General features: G+C 43.6%; 1 protein-coding gene across 3 annotated transcripts in view; it reads left to right on the plus strand.

Annotated features, from left to right (window-relative positions):
- The window catches only part of LOC141103392 (chloride channel CLIC-like protein 1), a 138,422-nt gene that overhangs the window by 7,859 nt on the left and 107,958 nt on the right, over positions 1–22,605 (plus strand). For all 3 annotated transcript variants that reach the window (XM_073592920.1, XM_073592922.1, XM_073592921.1), the window contains exon 3: positions 19,274–19,384. In XM_073592920.1, the coding sequence (XP_073449021.1) occupies positions 19,274–19,384 (111 nt within the window). The remainder of the gene's footprint in view (positions 1–19,273; positions 19,385–22,605) is intronic.

Here is a 22,605-nt window from a genome sequence, read left to right on the forward strand (position 1 = left end):
CAAAATTTCTTTATTTCACTATTTCTGTTTTTGGTGAAATTGGTCAGCAGGGCAAAAAAAAAAGTGATTTTTTTCCAGCGGCTACACAGACAGCAATAAAAACTTGTCAAAGGGACAGCTTGACAAGGGTAGATATGAATGCACAGCAGTGATGTCATCTCAGCCCAGACAGTGAAAACTGGTCAAAGATGTCAGCAACTGGTAAAGGAAGCTACCGGACACTGCAGTACTGGAGTGGAGGTGAGTATAGTTCCACTTTAGGGGGAGAAACAAGGTTCTAGCAGGAGGGAAGTTCAAGGATAACATTAGTAGGTTATATAGTGTATATGTGTATATATTATACTGCTCGAAAAAATTTAAAGGAACACTTTTTTTAAATCAGAGTCAAGCATTAAGTTAATTAAACTCCTGTGATATTGATCTGGTCAGTTAAGTAGCAAAGGGGGGTTTTAATCAGTTTCACCTGCTTTGGTATTAATGAAATTAACAACAGGTGCACTAGATAGATGGGCAACAATAAGACAACCTCCAAAACAGAAATGGTTTTACAGGTGGATGCCACTGACATTTTTTCCCTACTCATCTTTTCTGACTGTTTTTCACTAGTTTTGCATTTGGCTAGGGTCGGTGTCACTACTGGTAACATGAGGCGATACCTGGACCCTATAGAGGATTGATGGGCAGTCCAACTCCTCCAGGATGGCACTTCAATACGTGCCATTGCCAGAAGGTTTGCCGAGTCTCCCAGCACAGTTTCAAGAGCATGGAGGAGATTCTAGGAGACAGGCAGTTACTGTAGCAGAGCTGGACAGGGCCATAGAAGGTCCTTAACGCAGCAGGACTGGTAGCTGCTCCTTTGTGCAAGGAGAAACAGGATGAGCAATGCCAGATCCCTACAAAATGACCTGCAGCAGGCCACTGGTGTGAATGTCTCTCACCAGACAATCAGAAACTGACTTCATGAGGGGGGCCTGAGGGCCTGACGTCCTCTAGTGGGCCCTGTGCTCAATGACCGGCACCGTGGAGCTCGATTAGCATTTGCCATTGAACACCAGAATTGGCAGGTCCATTACATCCTTTTGCTTTTCACAGATGAGAGCAGGTTTACCCTGAGCACATGTGACAGACATGAAAGGGTCTGGAGAAGCCGTAGAGAACATTATGCTGCCTGTAACATCATTCAGCATGGCCAGTTTGGTGATGGGTCAGTGATTGTCTGGGGAGGCAAATCTATGGAGGGACGCACAGACTTCTACAGGCTAGACAATGGCACCCTGACTGCCATTAGGTATCGGGATGAAATCCTTGGACCCATTGTCAGACCTTATGCTGGTGCAGCGGGTCCTGGGTTCCTCCTGGTGCACAACAATGCCCGGCCTCAAGTGGCGAGAGTATGCAGCTAATTCCTGGAGGATGAAGGAGTCAATACCATTGAATGGCCCCTACGCTCGTCTGACCTAAATCCAATAGATTGCACCTCAGTCTGCCAGGAGCTCAGTGATGCCCTGGTCCAGCTCTGGGAGGAAATACCCCAGGACACCGTCCGTTGTCTCATTAGGCGCATGCCCCAATGTTTTCAGGCATGCAAACAAGCACGTGGGGCCATACAAACTGAGTACTATTTTGAGTTGCTGCAATGAAATTTCAGCAGAATGGACTAGGTCTGCTGCATCATTTTTTCACTTTGATTTTCGGGTGTCTTTGAATTCAGCCCACTCTAGGTTGATAATTTTCATTTCCATCAAACGATTGGCATCCTTTCATTCCTAACACATTACCCAGTCCATATCAGTATACAGTAGATATCCAGCATGATATTTTCCCCCATTGAGATCTGATGTGTTTTCAAAGTGTTCCCTTAATTTTTTTTTTGAGTAGTGTACTATAGATATATATCTATCCAATCTCAACTTTTAAACCAAAATATACCAAGTTTTTTGTAGCTTTCTATACCATATTATATAGGTGAAGACCATTTACATTCTTGAAACCTGGCTGGAAAACTCCTAGGACGTTGCTAGCAGATGCCTAGCTGTTCCTGTTCATCTTTACCATCACTGTGAGCTCTTTTACTGATTCAAACTCCCTCACATGCACTTTTTCTCCCACTCCCTCACATGCACTTTTTCTCCCCTGATGCAGTAGCATATGAGCTCAGCGTTTGATAGCTTGCTCCTGTGATGGTGGGGGTAAACAATAACAGCTGGGCGGGTTTTAGCGACATTGCAATCGCACTGTGTTTGCAATCTGATGCGGGTGCCAATATAAAGCTAACAACACCCCAAACGGATCACAAACGCAGTGCAGTTTGCCTGCACCAGATCAAAACAACCATACTATTCGGTTGCAAAGAGGGTCCAAAAAAGGTGCCTGCGTGTTTTTGGTGCAATGCGGTGCAATTTGAGCCCATTCAAAATAAATGGGCTCAGATTGCACCACCCTGCGGTGCACTTTCCAGTGCGATTCACATGCAGGTTATAGTGTGAACTGGGGCTAGGTCTTAACTGTAATGAAAATGCAGCCCTCTTATTTCCTACGCATTTTGCAGAAATTGTGAATCTTTTTTTATTTAGGATAATTTGGTTGCTCCACCCTGCCACACCAGATAAAGACATTTATCTTTATGTGAAGTTGTTGTTGAGCAGATGTAAATTGTATTTCTTAGAGGCTAAGTTCACCTTTAGTAAAAACCAGTCTTGCTGCATTGTAACATATTACATGTTACACCCAAAGTACGGGTGTAACCTATTACTAAAGGTGAACTTATCCTTCAAATTCAGCCCCAGAATTCCTGACTTTTATAAGGCAAATGGCTCTCTGCAGTACACAAAAAAGTAATAGTCCAGGCCACTATTGGTTGAACATCCTGTACCCGGAGTACGTTTCTTTTATTTGATTCAAAGAAAAGTAGTTAGTATATGTAATGGCAAAATTATGCCAATAAATCACCCAATGCTTACAAATGTTCTGGTATGAACTGTCTAACATGGCAGTTCCCCTCACTTTAGGGAGATTTCCTCTCATTTCTGTTGTGTCTCCGAGACACGAGGTGAAGGAAAAGCTCCTCAGCAGGACACAGACAAAAAAATAGCCTGATTATGTTTTTCATTTGTTCTTTCATTTTTTTTTAAACTTGTGTTGACATACTCTTTAAATCTCTAAGGGAGACGGTAAACACACAGTTTACATATTTGCATTTTAACTGTTTTACTTGCCAAAGGATTTGTAAATCTCACCTGGAATTAGATTTGTACCTGTGCTCAGGTCCTGGACCTCTCTGCAAACAACACTGCACTTAGACTTAAGGACTTATTCACACAAGTTGCAGTTACCTGTGTTTTTCCATGCAGGACAGTAGTTTTATGTGCGTCATGTTCAGACCAGAATGTAGTGTCACACTGCATTCCAGAGCGGTCTGATATTATCCAACATCTAATTATAATATTGCACCACTTCTGCTTAGTCCGGCATGTTACTGCACAGAAATGCAGCACACTATGCAGTGATGTGAATGAAGTTTCTGTTTTTACTAAATACATTTTAAAGACTGCCCATCACATGTGCCCCCCCCTACTGCTTTCCGTTCCAAAACACTGTCGTGGGCAGCAGCGGTTTGGGCTGCAGGTCATTATGAATGGGCCCTTAATTTGGAAGGACCAAGGACCCACCCCAGCGTATGAATGGACAATGAAGAAGTAGAGACACACTAATAAGGTTATACCTTGGCTCTTCCCCTGAAAGTATGCTCATCATGACAAGCCCCATACACACTATAAAATTTTCTGCAGATTTTTGTCTTCAGATTTACCAAAACCATATAATAGGAGGTCAAACCTTAAGAGTTTCAATTTGTATTCAATCAGGCAGGTCATTGCACTACATGGTTTTGGTAAATCTGAAGACAAAAATCTGCAGAAAATCTAATAGTGTGTATGAGGTCTTAGACTGAGAACAGTGCGCAAAACATTTAGTTTTAGGACCTTTTATATATTTCTGTATTGTACATCATGGGACACAGAGCCTTAAGTAATTACTTAATGGGTTATAGGCCACCTTCAGGTGTTGACACTGGTAAACCCAATCAAAGGAAGTTTACTCCCTATATAACCCCTCCTCCTTCCAGGAGCACATCTGTTTTTTCGCCAGTGTCTAAGGTGTTGGTCATGAGTGAAGAAGGGATCCATGCTGGATTTAAATTCCTCCATAAAAAGAAGCCAGATCCATCCAGAAGTGCCACTGAGGCCTAAGATGGATGGTACCTGGGACCTCATATCCGAAGCACGAGGTTTTGCCTGTAATGCCTCTCTTTGTAGGGCTGGACCTATGGCTGTTGAAATTAATCGCCGAATCGATGCATCGGCATTCGACCGTCCACAATGCGGCATCGATGCTATAGCTATAAGGCATCGATTAATGAGGATGACGTCATCCTCGCGCCGTGTTATGCCCCGCCTCCGTGACCGAACGGAGCCGAAAGCCGCCGAAGAGCTGCGGGAGTAATCCGTGCCAGCTTTTCCTGCTTGCTGCCCCTGACTGACGTCATCCCCCTGCTGCCCTGCGAGGAGCGACGCTGTGTGCACGTTCGCAGGGACATGGAGCGCCAGTGGCTGGAGCTGCTGCTGCTAAGAGCGGCGGCGGCGGCTGGCTTGTGGAGCACGGAGCTCCGAGGAGGAAAGTGGAGCCGCGGCATATCAAGCCAGGTAAGGGGGCTGCATGGAGGACACCTCTGCTCTTCACCCACCTCTACACAGTGAGCATGCAGATAGGGCAATAAAATAAAAAATTGTGTGCAGTGCTTTGTGGTGATAATAAATGCACAAAAAAAGTCTTATTAATTAGTGAATAAATATAGCCCTGAAATATATAATCTGTGATCTGATTAAAAGAAATATTTTGTGTATTCAAAGTAATTCCAGTGCTGAGTGTTCTCTGCTGTGTTCAAATCATTCATCAGAAATCAGGAATGATTTGAACACATCAGAGAACACTCAGCACTGGAATTACTTTGAATACACAAAAGATTTCTTTTAATCAGATCACAGATTATATATTTCAGGGCTATATTTATTCACTACTAAATAAGACTTTTTTTGTGCATTTATTATCACCACAAAGCACTGCACACAATTTTTTGTTTTATTGCCCTATCTGCATGCTCACTGTGTAGAGGTGGGGGAAGAGCAGAGGACTGTGTGGATGCTGGTCGAGAAGGATGGGAATTGGTCCGTGGTGACACTGGGCAGGGGAGCGCTATGGTAATAGTATTATATGGGGACAGGCTAGTGGTGAGGGGGGCGGGGTATTAGTCATCTTGCATAGGACAGTCTGGCACCTCCCTTACCACGTCCAGCAGGTCTGCAGTCTCTGACCATCTCCTGTATCATGTCTGCAGTCTCTGACCCTCTCCTGTATCATGTCTGCAGTGTCTGACCCTCTCCTGTATCATGTCCGCAGTCTCTGACCCTCTCCTGTATCATATCCAGTCTCTGACCCTCTCCTGTATCATGTCTGCGGTCTCTGACCATCTTCTGTAGTGATTTGGGGGCAGTCTGGAGCTCCTCTTTAAGTTATCTGCTGTGTTTACACTTTGCTACATGCAGGGAGTGTTGTCTTTTTTTTAAGAACAGATAAAGTTTAAAAAAATGGAGTTCTTCTGACTACTTACATTGTTTGGATGAAAACCGTGCGCAGTAATCGTGATGCATCGTTAATCGTAATCGAATCGAATCGTGAGGCCAGTGAAGATGCGCACCCTTAGCTGGACCCTAGAACCCAGGACTTAGGTCTTGTTACATTACCTCAAGCTTCCTGATGGGGTGCTTGTACATGGCCCAAGGCAGTTGGACCGCCGTTTTTACGGACCCAGTCCTTAAAGGTTTGCTAAACGTTGCTTGCCGTGATGGGTGAAAGTTGGATTTTCTGTTAATTCAGCAAAATGCTGCAGCGAGGACAAGGTAAGGGAAGAAAACTTGGGTATTAAAAACATCTATGCATTTTCATTCATTTAAGGAAAAAAAGTTGTCATGCCTAAAATCTCCACTAGATGGAGTCTATGCACATACTTTACTCTGTTGTCTCACTGTTTGCTCAGTTCCATTTCTGGCTGCACAGCCTGTGGAAGGAGATTTTGCAAGGTAAAAACAAATCTGCAAAAAATGTCTTTTTACTTCCCCTGATGGGACCAGAGGGTTAGGGAGACAGCAGTGCTGCACCCCCTTACATTACCCCCCCCCCCCCCCCCCACTGTGGGGGATGCGGAAGGTCCCGCTATTTTACCGCTATAGTTTGTTACTGTAGGCTGTATTTTTACACAGGTCTATGCCTCACTGCAGGAGGCTCTGCCGCCCCCCCCCCCCCCCCGTGTTGGGTCTGGGACCCTAAAAACACTGCACTGAGGCGCGGGAAACATTTTAATTAAAAAAGGGGGCGGAATTGTTTGGGAGGGGGCTGGGCCGCTGCTGTCATCCACGTCTGAATTACCAATTGTGGCAACTCAGGGTGAGCCATTGATGGTGCAGCTGCCTCTCACATCTCAGCGCCTATATACGTGACTGAAGATGCCCTTTCCTCCCCCCTTCAGGGTCTGGAAGAAAGATTAGCGGCTTTAATCGCATCCTCCATTCAAATGGATAGGAAGCATACTAGGTCCCCCTCCCCCGCTTCAGCTTTGCAAGGGGAACAGTGGGCACACGTCGAGGTTTTACCCTCGATCGATCAGGAAGAGAAACAAACCGATGATTCTTTTGCAGAGAAAACAACGGTAGATGAACCTTTTTCAGCTTCTCAATCTGAAAAGTTGCTGATACAATCTCTTACAGAAATGGTTCGTTCCACTTTCATGCTGCCTCTAACAGAGTCTCATGAAAACTTGGCTTCTTCCTTAGGTTCTTTAAAACCTTCCCATCCTTTGCATGCGTTTCCTGCACATGCATTACTTGATTCAGCTTATTTTTGCGGAATGGGATAAACTAAGAGGTTTTCTCTATCCTCTGGAAGAGAAATTCTCCAAAAGATGTAAAGTACCAGCAATTGACGCTGCGATTTCCAATGTGAATAATAACTTGTCCTGTAGACAATGCACAGATGCTTACGGATCCAACCGATAAGAAGTTGGAATCCCTGCTAAAATCTGCTTTTTCCATAGCAGGTGCCGTCACTCAGCCCATACTCGCCGTGATAGGCGTCTGCCAATCCCTAAGGGACCGATTTAAACAGGCCCTTAGAGAGCTTCCTACACAACAAACTCGGGATTTGGCTAAACTACTTAAGGCACTATGTTTTGCCATAGATGCCATTAAAGATTCTATTCACCAGGCGTCGCGCCTTACGCTTATGCTTGTACATATGCGCAGAATTCTGTGGTTGAAAAATTGATCAGCTGAAACACCATGTAAAAACCTCCAAAAACGCCCTTCATTTAAACAGGCTCTTTCCCCTGCGCCAGGGGCTTCCGCCTTTAGGCAGTGGCGACGGCCTCTGCCTTCAGACTCTAGAGGAAAACCTCAGGGTCAGAACCAGGCTCAAAAGAAGCCCTGGGGTAGGAAATCTGCAAAACAGAATCCTAAAGCTTAATCATGAAGAGGCAACCCCCCTCACCAAGGTGGGGGGAAGACTTCTGCAATTTTCAGAAGTCTGGAAAAAGGAAATTCAGGACAGATGGGTCATCTCCACGGTAACTCTGGGGTACAATCTGGAATTTCGGGACTTTCCACCGTCTCGTTTCCTGAGATCAAGAGTTCCAAGGATCCAGAGAAAAAACAATCTCTGTTTCAGGCACTAGACCGATTAATATCTCAAGGGGTGATCATACAGGTACCCACAAAAGAGCAAGGTCTGGGGTTTTATGCAAATCTTTTCATGGTACCAAAACCAAATGGCGACGTCAGACCCATTCTAGATCTAAGAAATCAAAATCAGTTGCTGAAGATCCGCTCCTTTCGCATGGAGACAATCAGGTCGTTAGTTTCTATCCTTCTAGGAAGAGAACTTCTGGCGTCAATTGACATCAGGGATGCATATCTGCATGTCCCTATATTTCCTGCTCATCAAAAGTTTTTGCGGTTCGAGTTAGAACAGCAGCATTTCCAATTTGTAGTCCTGTCCTTCGGGCTAGCCACAGCACCTCGGGTGTTCACCAAAGTGCTGGCCCCACCTCTAGCCAGGTTAAGGGCACAGAGCATAACAGTCGTAGCGTACCTAGACGTTCTATTACTTATAGATCAACCAGTAACTCGTTTGGAGCAAAGCATATGCACTACAACCAACTATCTGAAAAGTTTGGGTTGGATTCTCAACCTAGAGAAATCTTCCTTAATACCGCTAAAAAGGCTGGAGTACTTGGGTCTGATTATAGACACAGCCCAGGAAAGGGTGTTCTTGCCTCAGGCAAAAATCAATTCCATAAGAAAGCTGGTGCGGAGGGTCAGGTCAAATGGCAATCCTTCCATTCGCCTCTGCATGAGGTTGCTAGGAACCATGGTAGCTTCATTCGAAGCAGTTCCCTATGCCCAGTTCCTTTCAAGACTGTTGCAAAACAGTATCCTGTCTGCTTGGAACAAACCAATTCAAGCTTTAGACTTACCAATGCGGCTGTCCCCAAGAGTGGCCCAAAGACTCACTTGGTGGTCATTAACTCAGAATCTGCTGAAAGAAAAATCCTTCAGACCAGTCATCTGGAAAGTGGTAACGACGGATGCCAGCCTTTCAGGCTGGGGAGCAGTACTAGAAAAGACAACTGTCCAAGGACAGTGGTCAAGAACCGAAAGAATCTTGCCCATCAATATCCTAGAGATTCGGGTAGTATATCTGGCTCTAAAAGCCTGGACTTTCAGGTTATGGGATTGTCCTGTCAGGATTCAATCCGACAATGCCACAGCTGTGGCCTATATCAATCATCAAGGGGGCACCATAAGTCTCAGAGAGAGACTTACAGAGAGAGAGAGTTGAACCATATTCTAACTTGGGCTGAAAGGAATGTTCCAGAATGTTCCAATGATCTTCATTCTGGGAGTAGAGAATTGGCAGGCGGACTACTTAAGTCGCCAGCAGTTATTCCCAGGGGAATGGTCTCTTTACCCCAACATATTTTGGGTTGTTTGTCAAAGATTGGGGGACTCCGGACGTGGATCTCCGAACAAGGGATCTGTTCGCATGCGGAACGGATGTGTTAGTGACCCCATGGGATCAGTTCTCACTCATCTATGCATTCCCCCCTATTCAGTTGCTGCCTCAACTTCTTTGCAGGATCAAGCTGGAAAGAAAGCCGATAATTCTGGTGGCACCAGCTTGGCCCAGAAGGTCATGTTACGCAGAAATCGTAAAAAAGAAAGAAGGACGGCGCCCTCTAAGTGCAGCATGTATGTTAAAAATATTTATTACAATAGATAAAAACACTCACATTTGAGTTGCTAAAAACCAGCATGTAAAGTAGTTTCATCCGCATGCTCTCGGGGGATGTGGGTGTCACGGGCCAGTGGGGGGGTCCTGGGATGTGAGTTCTGTGACCTGGGTCCTGGTAGCTGTTCTGGTGGTGCCGAGGGTCCTCAGAGCCTCCGGGTGGCCAGGATGTCGGTCATGGATCCTCCGTGGAGCGCCGTGCTGACCTGCGTCTTCACTTCCGGGAGTGGGGTGAGGCGTGCGGTGCTTCTCGTTCGGAGCATGCGTGCTCCTTCATCAGGCTATGCTGGTGGCCATATTCAATGTGGGAATTTATACCATAGGCAATGGGAGGGGTGGAGAGGTAATTGAGAGGAGGGCGGGACTATGTATAATGATTGGGCGCATAGGTAACCATGGAGATGGGGTATACACAATGTGGAAGGGGAATGAAGGGAGACGGGGAGTGGCCGGGGCAGGAAGTGAGGAGGGGGAGGGAGGGGAGGAGATATGCAAAGGAGTATGTTGTGGTAAGAACATATATGTGTGTATATGGATCGTGGGGTAAGGAGAAGGCGGTCTATATGAAGAGGAATGTTGTATTGATCAAAGTGGACGGGAACACAAAATATATATATAGATAGAGATATATATCTCTATCTATCTATCTATATATATCTATATATATATAGATATATATATATATCTATATATATATAGATATATATAGATATATATATATATCTATATATATATATAACGTATTTATCGGCGTATAACACGCACTTTTTTCCCCTTAAAATCAGGGGAAAGTCGCAGGTGCGTGTTATACGCCGATCCCCTGCGATCCCGTGGTGTCAAAACTTCAAAATCGCCGACCGCGATTTGAAAATGGCGCCGCCGGCGCCGAAATACACAGAGCCGGTCCTCGGCTCTTTCCGGCGGCTCTCGTTCATTTTCGGCTCCACTCGTAGTCCCGAGCGGAGCTAGGTTCGGATAGCTCCGCTCGGGACTACGAGTGGAGCCGAAAATGAACGAGAGCCGCCGGAAAGAGCCGAGGACCGGCTCTGTGTATTTCGGCGCCGGCGGCGCCATTTTCAAATCGCGGTCGGCGATTTTGAAGCCCAATATGGCAGGGACAGGGGATCGACGGCTGCAATGGGGGAAGGCTGCACTGGGGAAGACTGCACTGACAAGGCTGCACTGGGGAAGGCTGCACTGACAAGGCTGCACTGGGGAAGGCTGCACTGACAAGGCTGCACTGGGGAAGGCTGCACTGACAAGGCTGCACTGGGGAAGTCTGCACTGACAAGGCTGCACTGGGGAAGTCTGCACTGGGGAAGTCTGCACTGGGGAAGGCTGCACTGGGGTAGGCTGCACTGGGGTAGGCTGCACTGGGGTAGGCTGCACTGGGGAAGGCTGCACTGGGGAAGGCTGCACTGGGGAAGGCTGCACTGGGGAAGGCTGCACTGGGGAAGGCTGCACTGGGGAAGGCTGCACTGGGGAAGGCTGCACTGACAAGGCTGCACTGACATGGCTGCACTGACATGGCTGCACTGAGAAGGCTGCACTGAGAAGGCTGCAATGATGGGCATTTAAATGTAAGTTTTTTTCCCTTCAACTTCCCTCCTAAAAGTTTTTTTTCCTAAAAATTCCCTCCTAAATTGGGGTGCGTGTTATACGCCGGCGCGTGTTATACGCCGATAAATACGGTATATATATATATATATGTGTGTATGTGTGTGGATAGATAGATAGATATGTATGTATACACACATATATATATATATATATATATATATATATACATATATACACATATCTATATATATATATACACACAAACGTAAACATATATGGGAAGGGAATACAAAAATGCAGAAAATGGTATATAATTAAATAGGTATAAAATTATAGGGAGAGATTGGTGGTATATATGAGAAGAAATGACGCAATGATGGAAAAGGAATAAAACACGTACAATGTATATACATGTGTAAACACAAAGAGCTATTTATAAAGGATCCTTTCACACACACATACACATTTAAATGATGCGTAAGATTGGGACAAAAGGGGGGGGGGGGGTGTGTTTCCAGACGGGTATTTGGGAATGAGAGGAATGTTATGGGAAATACTGGGAAATAAATAAAAGTAAAAATATATAGAAATATAAATAAAAATAAAGAGATATATATATATATATATATATATATATATATATATATATATATATATATATATATATATATATACCGTATTTATCGGCGTATAACAAGCACATTAATTTTAAGAGGGAAGTTTCAGGAAAAAAAATTAAATTTTAAATAAGGAACTTTGAAGCAAAATAACGGTCAGTGCCCATCTGCAGTGTCACCATTGCCATCAATACAGCCTGATCAATGCCCATCTGCAGCCTCACAAGTGCCATTAATGCAACCTCACCAGTCCACATCAATGCAGCAGCCTTACCATTGCCATCAATGCAGCAGCCTTACCATTGCCATCAATGCAGCAGCCTTACCATTGCCATCAATGCAGCAGCCTTACCATTGCCATCAATGCAGCAGCCTTACCATTGCCATCAATGCAGCAGCCTTACCATTGCCATCAATGCAGCAGCCTTACCATTGCCATCAATGCAGCAGCCTTACCATTGCCATCAATGCAGCAGCCTTACCATTGCCATCAATGCAGCAGCCTTACCATTGCCATCAATGCAGCAGCCTTACCTTTGCCATCAATGCAGCAGCCTTACCTTTGCCATCAATGCAGCAGCCTTACCTTTGCCATTAATGCAGCAGCCTCACCATTGCCATCAGTGCAGCCTGATCGATGCCCATCTGCAGCCTAGAGGGGACAGGGAGAGGGGTGGCCCAGGAGACGGGACTTCCTTTTACAGAGGCCGCCAAGTAAATAGGAGATTCTCACTGTATGTAATCTGACAGCGCTCGTCCTGCCCCCCCTCCCTGTCCTCTCCGAGGCATCTAAAATTGAAGTATTGGCGTATAACACGCACGTGCTATTTGCATCCAATTTTTAGGGTGAAAAAGTGAGTGTTATACGCCAATAAATACAGTATATATATAAAAATACAAGTACAAAAAAATAAATATAAAAATAAAGAAATTAAAAATAAAAATTTAAATAAAAATAAATATAAATATAAAAATAGGAATAAAGATAAAAATAAAAATGGTATGTGTTATACACTAGGGCTTTGTGGATAGGGGTAATGGGTGGGAGACAGGTATACACTCACACTAGTGTACGGGTATACCCATACACATGTTCCACGTAGACTGTAAGTTAATGGGGTAGTGACTAGATGATGGATAAAACAATAAATGAGACAACAGGTAGGACAATGGATGAAACAATACTTGGTGAATTGAGATGAGATGATGTGATGAGGCAGGGATATGGTTGGGGTCACAGCAAAATGTTAATTTCAATGCCTTCATTGAGGCCTCCTGGCGATAAAGTGTCCAGTGTGTATATCCAGTAGTTTTCTCTTTCACACAACCTTTTGTAGCGTTCAGCGGTAGGGAAGGTGGGTAGAATAGACTCAATAACCCACACGCGTAGCCCTGAAGATGTTTGTCCATGATGTTCTTTAAAATGTCTCGGTACACTATGCTTGTCAATGCCCTTCTCTACAAGGTTACAATGCTCACCAAACCTTTTGCGGAGCGGGCGTATAGTGCGGCCTACGTATAGTAGGCCACAGGGGCATGTGAGGCAATAGACCACATAATCTGAACCACAATTGAAGAAGTCGGGGATGACATATAGTTTACCCTTATGATGGAAGTCTTTTTGCCTATGTGTAACATGGGCGCATGTGAGGCAGAGGGGCTTCCTACATTGATACATGCCTTTGATGTTAAAGAAGGTGGGCACTGGCGGTGGGGCGTGCTGTTTTCACTTTGCTTGGTGCTATTTGGGCCTTTATATTCTTAGCCCGTCTGTAGGTGACCAGTGGTTTATCACTTATGGTGGGTTTTAGATGCGGATCCTCACGCAGAATGGACCAGGGTTTGGTGAGGATCTTTGCCATTTGCTTAAATCTGTTGTGGTATTGTGTCACAAATCTGACGGGTTGGGTAGTGTCGTCTGTACTGGTTAGTCTCTTGTCCTTCACGTTTTCACTGAGATAGTATTGGAAGGCATCTTCTATGATGTGGTCTGGGTAACCCTTGTCTTTGAATTTGGTTTTGAGTACTTGTAGTGCGAAGTGGATTTGCCTTTAGTAAATAACCCCCATTGAGTAGTAGGCCGTGTGTTTCATAGTCCTGTAGGCGTGTGCAATTATGTTTTAGGTGGCAGAACTGGCTTTTTGGGATGTTTTTAACCCATCGTGGGTGATGGCAACTGTTAAAGTGTAGGTAAGAATTCCCTGAGGTGGATTTTGTATAATTCTGGGCGCAGATGGTGTTTTCATAGTGAAAGAGTTCCAGATCCAAAAAGGCCAGTTTGTTATTGTCTGTGACTGATGTAAATGATAGACCCATGGAGTTGCTGTTGCAGTGTTGGACGAAGGGTAGGATGGAGGTTTCTGGACCATCCCAGATAATGACCACGTCATCTATGTAGCGCCCGTAATAGACTATGTGGGGCGCATATGGGTTATTGTTGTGTATATATTGTAGCTCCCAGTAACCCATGGTAAGGTTCGCGTAGCTGGGGGCAAAATTGGCCCCCATGGCAGTTCCTTGTGTTTGAATGTATAAGTCTCCGTGGGATTCGAAATAATTGTGGGTTAGGCAGAATTCTAATATTTCCAGTAAGAATTGGTTCTGACGTGGGTTGCGTGATGGATCATTGTTGAGGTAGTGTCATACAGCTTGTAAACCAATGTTATGGGGAATGGACGTGTATAGTGAGACCACATCTAGCGAGAGCCAGCGGTATGTGGGTTCCCAGGAGTAGTATCGTAGCATGTTCAGAAGGTGGATGCTGTCTTTAATGTAGGAAGGTAGGTTCTGTACTATACCTTGTAGAAAATGATCAATGTAGATAGAGAAGTAGCTAGTTACGCTTTCCATGGCCGCCACTATTGGTCTACCAGGAGGGTGTGTGGGGTCTTTGTGCACCTTCGGAAGGTGGTAAAAGTAGGACCTTTTGTAAAAGTCGTGTTTAAGAAATGAGGCTTCGGATGCAGTAACTATACCAGGGCTTGACAAATTTGCTTGGAATCTAGGAGCCAGCTAAAAAAGTTAGGAGCCAGGTTTTTTTTTTTTTTTTTTTTAAACGACCGACAAAGCTTTATTTTCAATATAAAAATTAACCAATCTTAAATTTACACAGAGATGACTAGAACTAATGTGACTGCTTTTATTTCCTGCCATGCAGGGACACAAGACCATCATATTCTCGCTAAGGATCCAATCAGGTCCACCTGAAAAACTGACAGGCGAACCTGATCAGACAGCCCGTGTGAAAGAGGCCAAGCAGGGAGATGACAGATAATAAATTCATTTTAATTAACCACTTCCTTCCCGCAGGACGACTATATACGTCCTGTCTTTGAAGAGAAATACCGTTGTTATGGTAGCAGCTAGCTACCATATCCCCGGTATCTTCTTCAAGAGCCGGCAGTTCTCTTTCAGATAAAAGTGGTCTCTGCAGCAGATTAGCAGCGAGATCACTTTTATCGGCGGCAGGAGAGGGCCCCCCTACCGCCGCTCTCCGGTGCCCTTCACCGCTTACCGTGGCCGTCGGTAACGGCGGAGGCGATCCGGATCTGTCCCTGGCCTGACATGGAGACAAGTGAGAGGAAGATGGGCCCCCCCCGCCCATCTCCAAGTCATTGCAGGGCGGAAGCGACCTCAAATCTTCACTTCCACCCATAGCTCTTGAAGGGACATTTTTTTTTTTTTTTTTTTCAAATGACAATTTTTTTTTTTAATGCATTTTAGTGTAAATATGAGATCTGAGGTCTTTTTGACCCCAGATGTCATATTTAAGAGGACCTGTCATGCTTTTTTTCTATTACAAGGGATTTTTACATTCCTTGTAATAGGAATAAAAGTGCCTTTTTTTTTTTTTTTTTTTTTTTTTAAGAACAGTGAAAAAATAAAAGTTAAAATAAACAAGAAAAAAAAAAAATTTAAATGTGCCCCATCCCTTGTAATAGAAATAAAAGTGACACAATTTTTATTTTTTTTTTAAAAACAGTGTAAAAATAAAAAATAAAAAGTAAAATATATATAAGAAAAAATAATATTTTTTTTAAATGCGCCCCGTCCCGCCGAGCTCGCTTGCAGAAGCGAACGCATATGTGAGTAGCACCCACATATGAAAGCGGTGTTCAAACCACACGTGAGGTATCGCCACGATCGTTAGAGCGAGAGCAATAATTCTAGTCCTAGACCTCCTCTGTAACTCAAAACATGCAACCTGTAGAATTTTTTAAACGACGCCTATGGAGATTTTAAAGGGTAAAAGTTTGTCGCCATTCCATGAGCGGATGAAATTTTGAAGCGTGACATGTTGGGAATCAATTTACTTGGCGTAACATTATCTTTCACAATATAAAAAAAATTGGGCTAACTTTACTGTTTTCTTATTTTTTTAATAAAAAAAAGTATTTTTCCCAAAAAAGTGCGCTTGTAAGTCCGCTGCGCAAATACGGTGTGACAGAAAGTATTGCAATGACCGCCATTTTATTCTCTAGGGTGTTAGAATAAAAAATATATATAATGTTTGGGGGTTCTAAGTAAAGGGAAGGAGATGAGCAGGCAGTGAAAACAGGTAGGGAAAGCTCCATTAGCATTGGTGGATGTCTTGTCATACCAACGGCCACCACCAGAGGGCGCCTGCTTGCAGAAGGAACCAGGAACCATAGGACTGCAGTAGGCCGCAAAGCCGGGGCCTCAATTACAGGCGCGGCCCAGCGCGATCGCGGCGGGAGGGGGGGGTGTCGAACGGACACAGGATACCCCAGCTGTGCCGCCCCAGGCGCCAGGTCGCTAATTCTAGTCGCAAATGCGACCTGGCGCCCGGGGTTTGTCGAGCCCTGAACTATACCATCTGCTTGTGCTCGATCTATTAGGTTGTGAGCTTCAATAGAGAATTTGGGTAAGGGATCTCCGGAAAGTTTTTTGTATGTGGATGTGTCAGATAGGAGTCTGGTTGTTTCCAGCATGTAGTCTGCATGGTTCTGGACTACGATACCACCTCCTTTATCTGCGGGCTTAATAACTAGTTGCCTGTTGTTGGTGAGTGATTTAAGAGCCATGCGTTCTGCTGGGGTTAAGTTAGATGGTGGATTGGAACGTGAGTTGGACATTTGACACATTCGTAGTATATCAGCATATACAACCTGATAGAAGGTCTGGACGTAAGGTCCTGTGGCAAATGTGGGATAAAAGATAGATTTCGGTTTGAAATTAGTGTGTAAGATGGGTGGAGAGGTAGGTGGATGTTGCGTTAGAGATTCAATCTGGTCGTCAATGTAGAGATCTTCCAACTGGTCTAGGGCTATGAGTTCTGCGGGTCCTAGGGTGGAGGAGTCTTCTGTAGTAGTACTGCATTCAGCGTGGTCATTAGTAGTATATGGAGTAGTGTTTGGAGTAGTGTTTGGGGTAATGTTTGGGGTACCATTACCTTTCTTAGTGTCTTGAATGTTGAAATATCGTTTGATGGTAATATTTCTAATGAACCTATTGAGATCCAAGAAGAGAGTGAAAGGGTTGGGAGATGCTGTGGGGGCGAAGGTGCTAGTAGAGATTTTTCAGGCATAGATAAGGTGTGATCAGAGAGGTTGAAGATTTTTACAGTCTGCACAATTTCTCCCTCATTTTTGTGTCTGTGTCTCCCCCCTCTCCTGCCTCGTCGGTGAGCTTTCTTTTTGGGCAGGTTTTGGGGGTGATCACTAAAAAAGAGGGGGTAGGGGTGGGAGATATGTTTATTGGTCGGACTGTAAATGGGGGGCGAGGAGATGGCGTGATGATGATGATTTCCATCCATTTTTGAGTGCAGAATTCGGATATGGTGGACCATTCAGCGGCTAAATCTGCGCCCAGAAATGAGCAAGTCTTTTGGTTTCTGAGACCTCTGGGAGAAATTTTGTAGTTCAAATACAGTTCCAAGAAGAACTTATCCCACCATTGTTGGTTAATGTTATTGATGGTGTCCTCTATTTTGCGAAACTTCGCACATATGTGTCTGTATTCCAGACGGGGGATATTTACTGATGGGAGGAGTACGCAGAAATCGTAAAAATGGCAGTGGAGGGCCCATGGTCCCTCCCACTATGGCCAGATCCGCTCTCTCAGGGACCGATATTCCATCCTTCCTTACGGTCTCTAAATTTAACAGCTTGGCTATTGAAACCCACATTCTAAAGAAACGTGGGCTTTCCGGGTCAGTTATCTCTACCCTGATTAATGCTAGGAAGCCAGCTTCCAGAACTATATATTATAGAGTCTGGAAGGCTTATGTTTCCTTTGTGAATCCAAGGGTTGGCACCCTCGGAGATATATCATAGGCAGAATTCTTGCCTTAATACAATTAGGGGTAGAAATGAAATTGGCCTTAAGTACTATTAAAGGCCAAGTTGCAGCTTTATTGGTCTTATTTCAAAGACCACTTGCTACTCATTCTTTAGTCCAGGGCTTTATGCAAGGGGTGATGCGGCTTAACCCGCCCGTCAAACCTCCCTTGAACCCTTGGGACTTAAACTTAGTTTTGTCTGTGTTACAAAAACAGCCATTTGAACCAATACAACAGATTCCCTTAGTCCTTTTGACAAGAAAGTTGGTATTTTTGGTTGCTATATCCTCAGTAAGGAGGGTTTCAGAATTAACTGTTCTTTCTTGTAAAGAGCCATATTTGATTTTTCATGAGGACAGAGTGGTGTTACACCCTCGTCCAGGTTTTTTGCCAAAAGTAATTTCAGGTTTTCACCTGAACCAGGATATTGTCCTGTCATCGTTTTTTTCCAAACCCATGTTCCAGGGAAGAAAGATCATTACATTGTCTTGATGTGGTGAGAACAGTGAATCTATTTAAAGAAAACTGCTCAGATTCGTAAGACTGATGTCTTCTTTATTCTGCCGGAGGGTCCTAAGAAAGGACAGGCAGCGTCGAAATCCACTGTCGCTAAGTGGATTCGGTAAGTGATAATTCACACTTATGATTTAAGGGGTAAGATTCCCCCGTTTCAATTTATGGCGCGTTCTACCAGGTTGGTTAGTGCTTCTTGGGCAGTGCGTCATCAGGCCTCCATAGCTCATATCTGTGAGGCCGCAACTTGGACTTCAGTGCAAACATTCACAAAATTTTATCAGGTGGATGTAAGGAGATATGAGGATATCGCCTTCGGGTGCGGTGTGCTGCAAGCAGCAGTATAGATCCTCAAGTCTGGGTGTACCCTGCGGGTTGTTTTCTCCCACCCCTCGTGGCATTGCTATGGGACATCCAATTAAGTAATTACTTAAGGCTCTGTGTCCCATGATGTACAATAAAGTAAATAGGAATTTTATTACAGCTTACCTGTAAAATCCTTTTCTTGGAGTACATCATGGGACACAGAGGTCCCTCCCCTCTTTTTTGGGATACAAGTATATTGCTTTGCTACAAAAGGTGATGTGCTCCTGGAAGGAGGAGGGGTTATATAGGGAGTAAACTTCCTTTTATTGGGTTTACCAGTGTCAACACCTGAAGGTGGCCTATAACCCATTAAGTAATTACTTAAGGCTCTGTGTCCCATGATGTACTCCAAGAATAGGATTTTACAGGTCCTATTTATATATATATATATATATATATATATATATATATATATATATATATATATATATATATATATATAATTAGTATAAGGAGTATTTTTCTACATGGTAACATTTTCATGGGTGCTTTGCTTATTGTGATAATTTTTCTCTTTTAGTACCACACAGGAAAGACAGCTCTGAGTGAATATTCTAATGAACAAGCTCAAGGCACTTGCCAGTCAGATCACTTGGATTGTAAGACTGAGGCTAATAACTGGAAGCAAAAGGTAAGGGTTGTATCATGTGCTTAATATGTTGTATATACTGTAGCTACATGTTTTATTTGCTTGAAATTATAACATAATTTGTAGTAAACGCAAGACAATTTTAGCAAATTCCTCATTGTAATATTTCCTTACAACGTTGATGGGAGGAACAGCTGCCCTCTAAGTTAATGTTGTGCTTCTAGGATGTTGGACAGGCAAATTAACATGGCACAAGTCCACCTATTGGCTATAACCCAACATATACAGTAAGCCCAATTTGCATTAGTGTCCTTAAGATGTCTTTTCACTATTCTGCGTGACTATAAATAAACAGCTACTGCAAGTGTCATATTAGACCCCCAGATTTTGGGGATTCACCCCAGCAGCAAGCAGCCACTGTACAGGTCAGTGTCATACTGGTCCCCCAGATTCGGATTTACTGCAGCAGCCACTCTGCTTCTTTGTGTTACATTGGATCTCCGAAGTTAAAACTTATAGAACCTTTTGGTCCCCTGAAAATGGTGAGTTGTAGTTGCGTCCAACCACAGGGGAAACTTGTTATTTTCCTAACTGCCTTTTTCTTATTGCTAACATATCTATTACTCCCTTTAATACCAGGTTTAACTAACCTGCTAGTGGGACTGTAACGGCTCTATCCTCCCCCCTCTGCTAATGCTGCTTCTTCATGATTCCACTGCCATTTTTCTAGGAACCTCTCCTGAAGGCAGATAGGTAGCTTTGTTCTTCATTTTGTTTCCGGCAAGGCATGCTTTCTGGTGTACCTCTACCAGGAAATAGGCAGACCTTGTGTCAGAGCGATCTTACAGCCTGGGAACGATCCTGCATGCTGCTTTTTTACACTTCTCCATTTCCATGTCTTTCTGCATCTGGGGATACAGCAAACTATGATAGTGTACAGCTGGGATTCCTGAGGATTGCAAGTTTTACTTGAAGAGCTTTGAAGCCCATTGCCTTTCTGAGGCCTTGCATGACACCCATTTGTCTCACCACCTTTTGTGATCATCCCCTTCAATGAACAGATTCACCATTGATAATTTATTTTTTATCTCCTTTGTAATAATATAACGTAAGTGGGAGGTGAAGATAATACGGTGGAAAAATACAATCCAGTGGAAGCACACACAGTTGTATAGTAAAATGCAGAAGAAAAGAATGCAAGAAAGAGCTCTTGCTGTATACAGTAAGCGTGTGGACCTTTTTCTAGGACTTCCTGTACCTTTCACAGCAATATTAAACCCAAAAGCAAACATTTACTATATTGCAGCTTACCAATTCTTAGATGTGTTGGCTGCATTCGTTTTCTTTTGGAGGCTTTATTCTATCTTCATCTGGTGATCCAGTCTGTTGTTTTTCAAAAGAACAAGTTGTTCTGCAGATGTATCAGTTTACAGAGATCAGACAAATCATATACCACTGAGGTAAATAGCTCAGGCCCCTGTTAAATCTATTAGTACATCTAACACCCCCCCCCCCCCCCCCCCAGACTGATCAAGCTGCTATCCAAAGGTGCCCCCTGTGCTCCGTCATCCAGATTGGGGGGCACTCTAATACAGGAGGTGGTGAAAACAGAGGGAAAAAGCCTTAAATAAAACAAATGCAGCCACCACATCTAATGATTGGTAAACTGCAAAACAACGGTTTTGGGTTTAAAATCACTTTATTTCCTGCTATAAGCTTCAGAAACAGTAGACTTCTGAGATGTCATAAGCCAGGAAAATGTAGTTATTTTAATGTGGTCTCCTCTTTCTTGCATTCAAGTTTTGTTTGTTTTTTTCCCGAAAGTGCCAGATTGGTCCCTGTGGTCTGACATCACTGCTTTTGTTTTCATTCTCTGGGTTTTTGGAAGTGTGTTTACTGCATGGCCAGCTCTTGCCATAACATCATTTTTTGGGCATAGTGGAGAAGATTTTGAACACAGAAATGTTGTTGCTGTGTGTGTCCTCACTGAGAATATTTTACTTTCACTTGCTTTACTTACCTGTTCTGGAAATTTCATAGATGGGCAACTCCTATCCTCATATTGATTTCTGGCTCCAAATGAATAACTGCTGCAGTAGGGAGCAGACACATAACTGTTCTGTTTTATTCAGCGCAATTGAAGTTTTTTTTATACACATGATTATGTAGGTATCACATTAATATTACAATTGTACTTTTATGGTAACAAGGGGCGTAACATAGGCAGGCTAAATTCTAATCAGGACTCGAAAGAATGCAAACATGTAACCAAAACATTATGAGTGCTGTGTGCAATACATAGGCAGAGCATACAAAATAGAATACAATTGTATATAGAATTTACACATTTCCTTTACTCTACCTGATGAATATAAGAGCAAGGATCAAGGGGAAATTTCTCCAAAAATGGCACAGCAATAGAAGCATTTTAATGGGATGGGGTTAGAACTCGTATTGTGTCTCCCATTGAGAAGATTCCTTTCGCTGCTTGTCGCAGTGATCTCTGCCAGGCTGGGAAAAGCTACCAAAAGAAGGCACGGATAGTATTTAAAACATTAAAGTTTTTTTGTACAAAGCAGACCTCTCCTACATAGAACATCCTGTGTAATTTATTTTTAGGTATTTAAATTTTGTGTGCATTCGCTGTGTGCATTATTAAAGCTGAACTCTATTTAGATATACAAGGCTCACATATTTGCAGGTTGGTAATTATTAATACATCTTTAAATCTGAACTCCAGGTATGATCTGGATTACATACTTACTTTTGTTCAGCTTGGAACAATGCAGTGGGGAAGTCATTCGGCACAGGATCCAGATGATTGCTGCTCTCGTTATAGTAGCACTGACTACTACAGTCATTGTCGGCTTCCTCAAGAGTCCCTTGCATATAAAATATGCATACTTGTTTTGGTCCAAGTATGCAATACAAATCATACCTGCAGTTCAGCATGAAATGGGATAAATGTTTGTGTTTTTTTTTTTTTTTTTTTACAAAAGCAGGGTATGCACCTGAATTCTACTTCGAATTAGCATCTTGAAGTCTACTGTAAGGTCTGTGCAGCAGAACCCAGAATGGGGAGGAAGAAGTAACATAAGGTGCCAATCAGTGGTGCTGCAGTGCAAGGAGAATACAGTAGGAGAGAACAGAGTGACAGATGAGCATCATAAGTGTGCATCTTCTTTTTTGCTGTCCAGTCACAGGGGAGTGGACCTGTAAGTGGAAGTGAAACTGCTGCAGTGAAAGATTGCCATGGGGCAAAT

This window comes from Aquarana catesbeiana, linkage group LG07 (genome assembly GCF_042186555.1).
Source record: "Aquarana catesbeiana isolate 2022-GZ linkage group LG07, ASM4218655v1, whole genome shotgun sequence".
Classification (NCBI taxonomy): domain Eukaryota; kingdom Metazoa; phylum Chordata; class Amphibia; order Anura; family Ranidae; genus Aquarana; species Aquarana catesbeiana.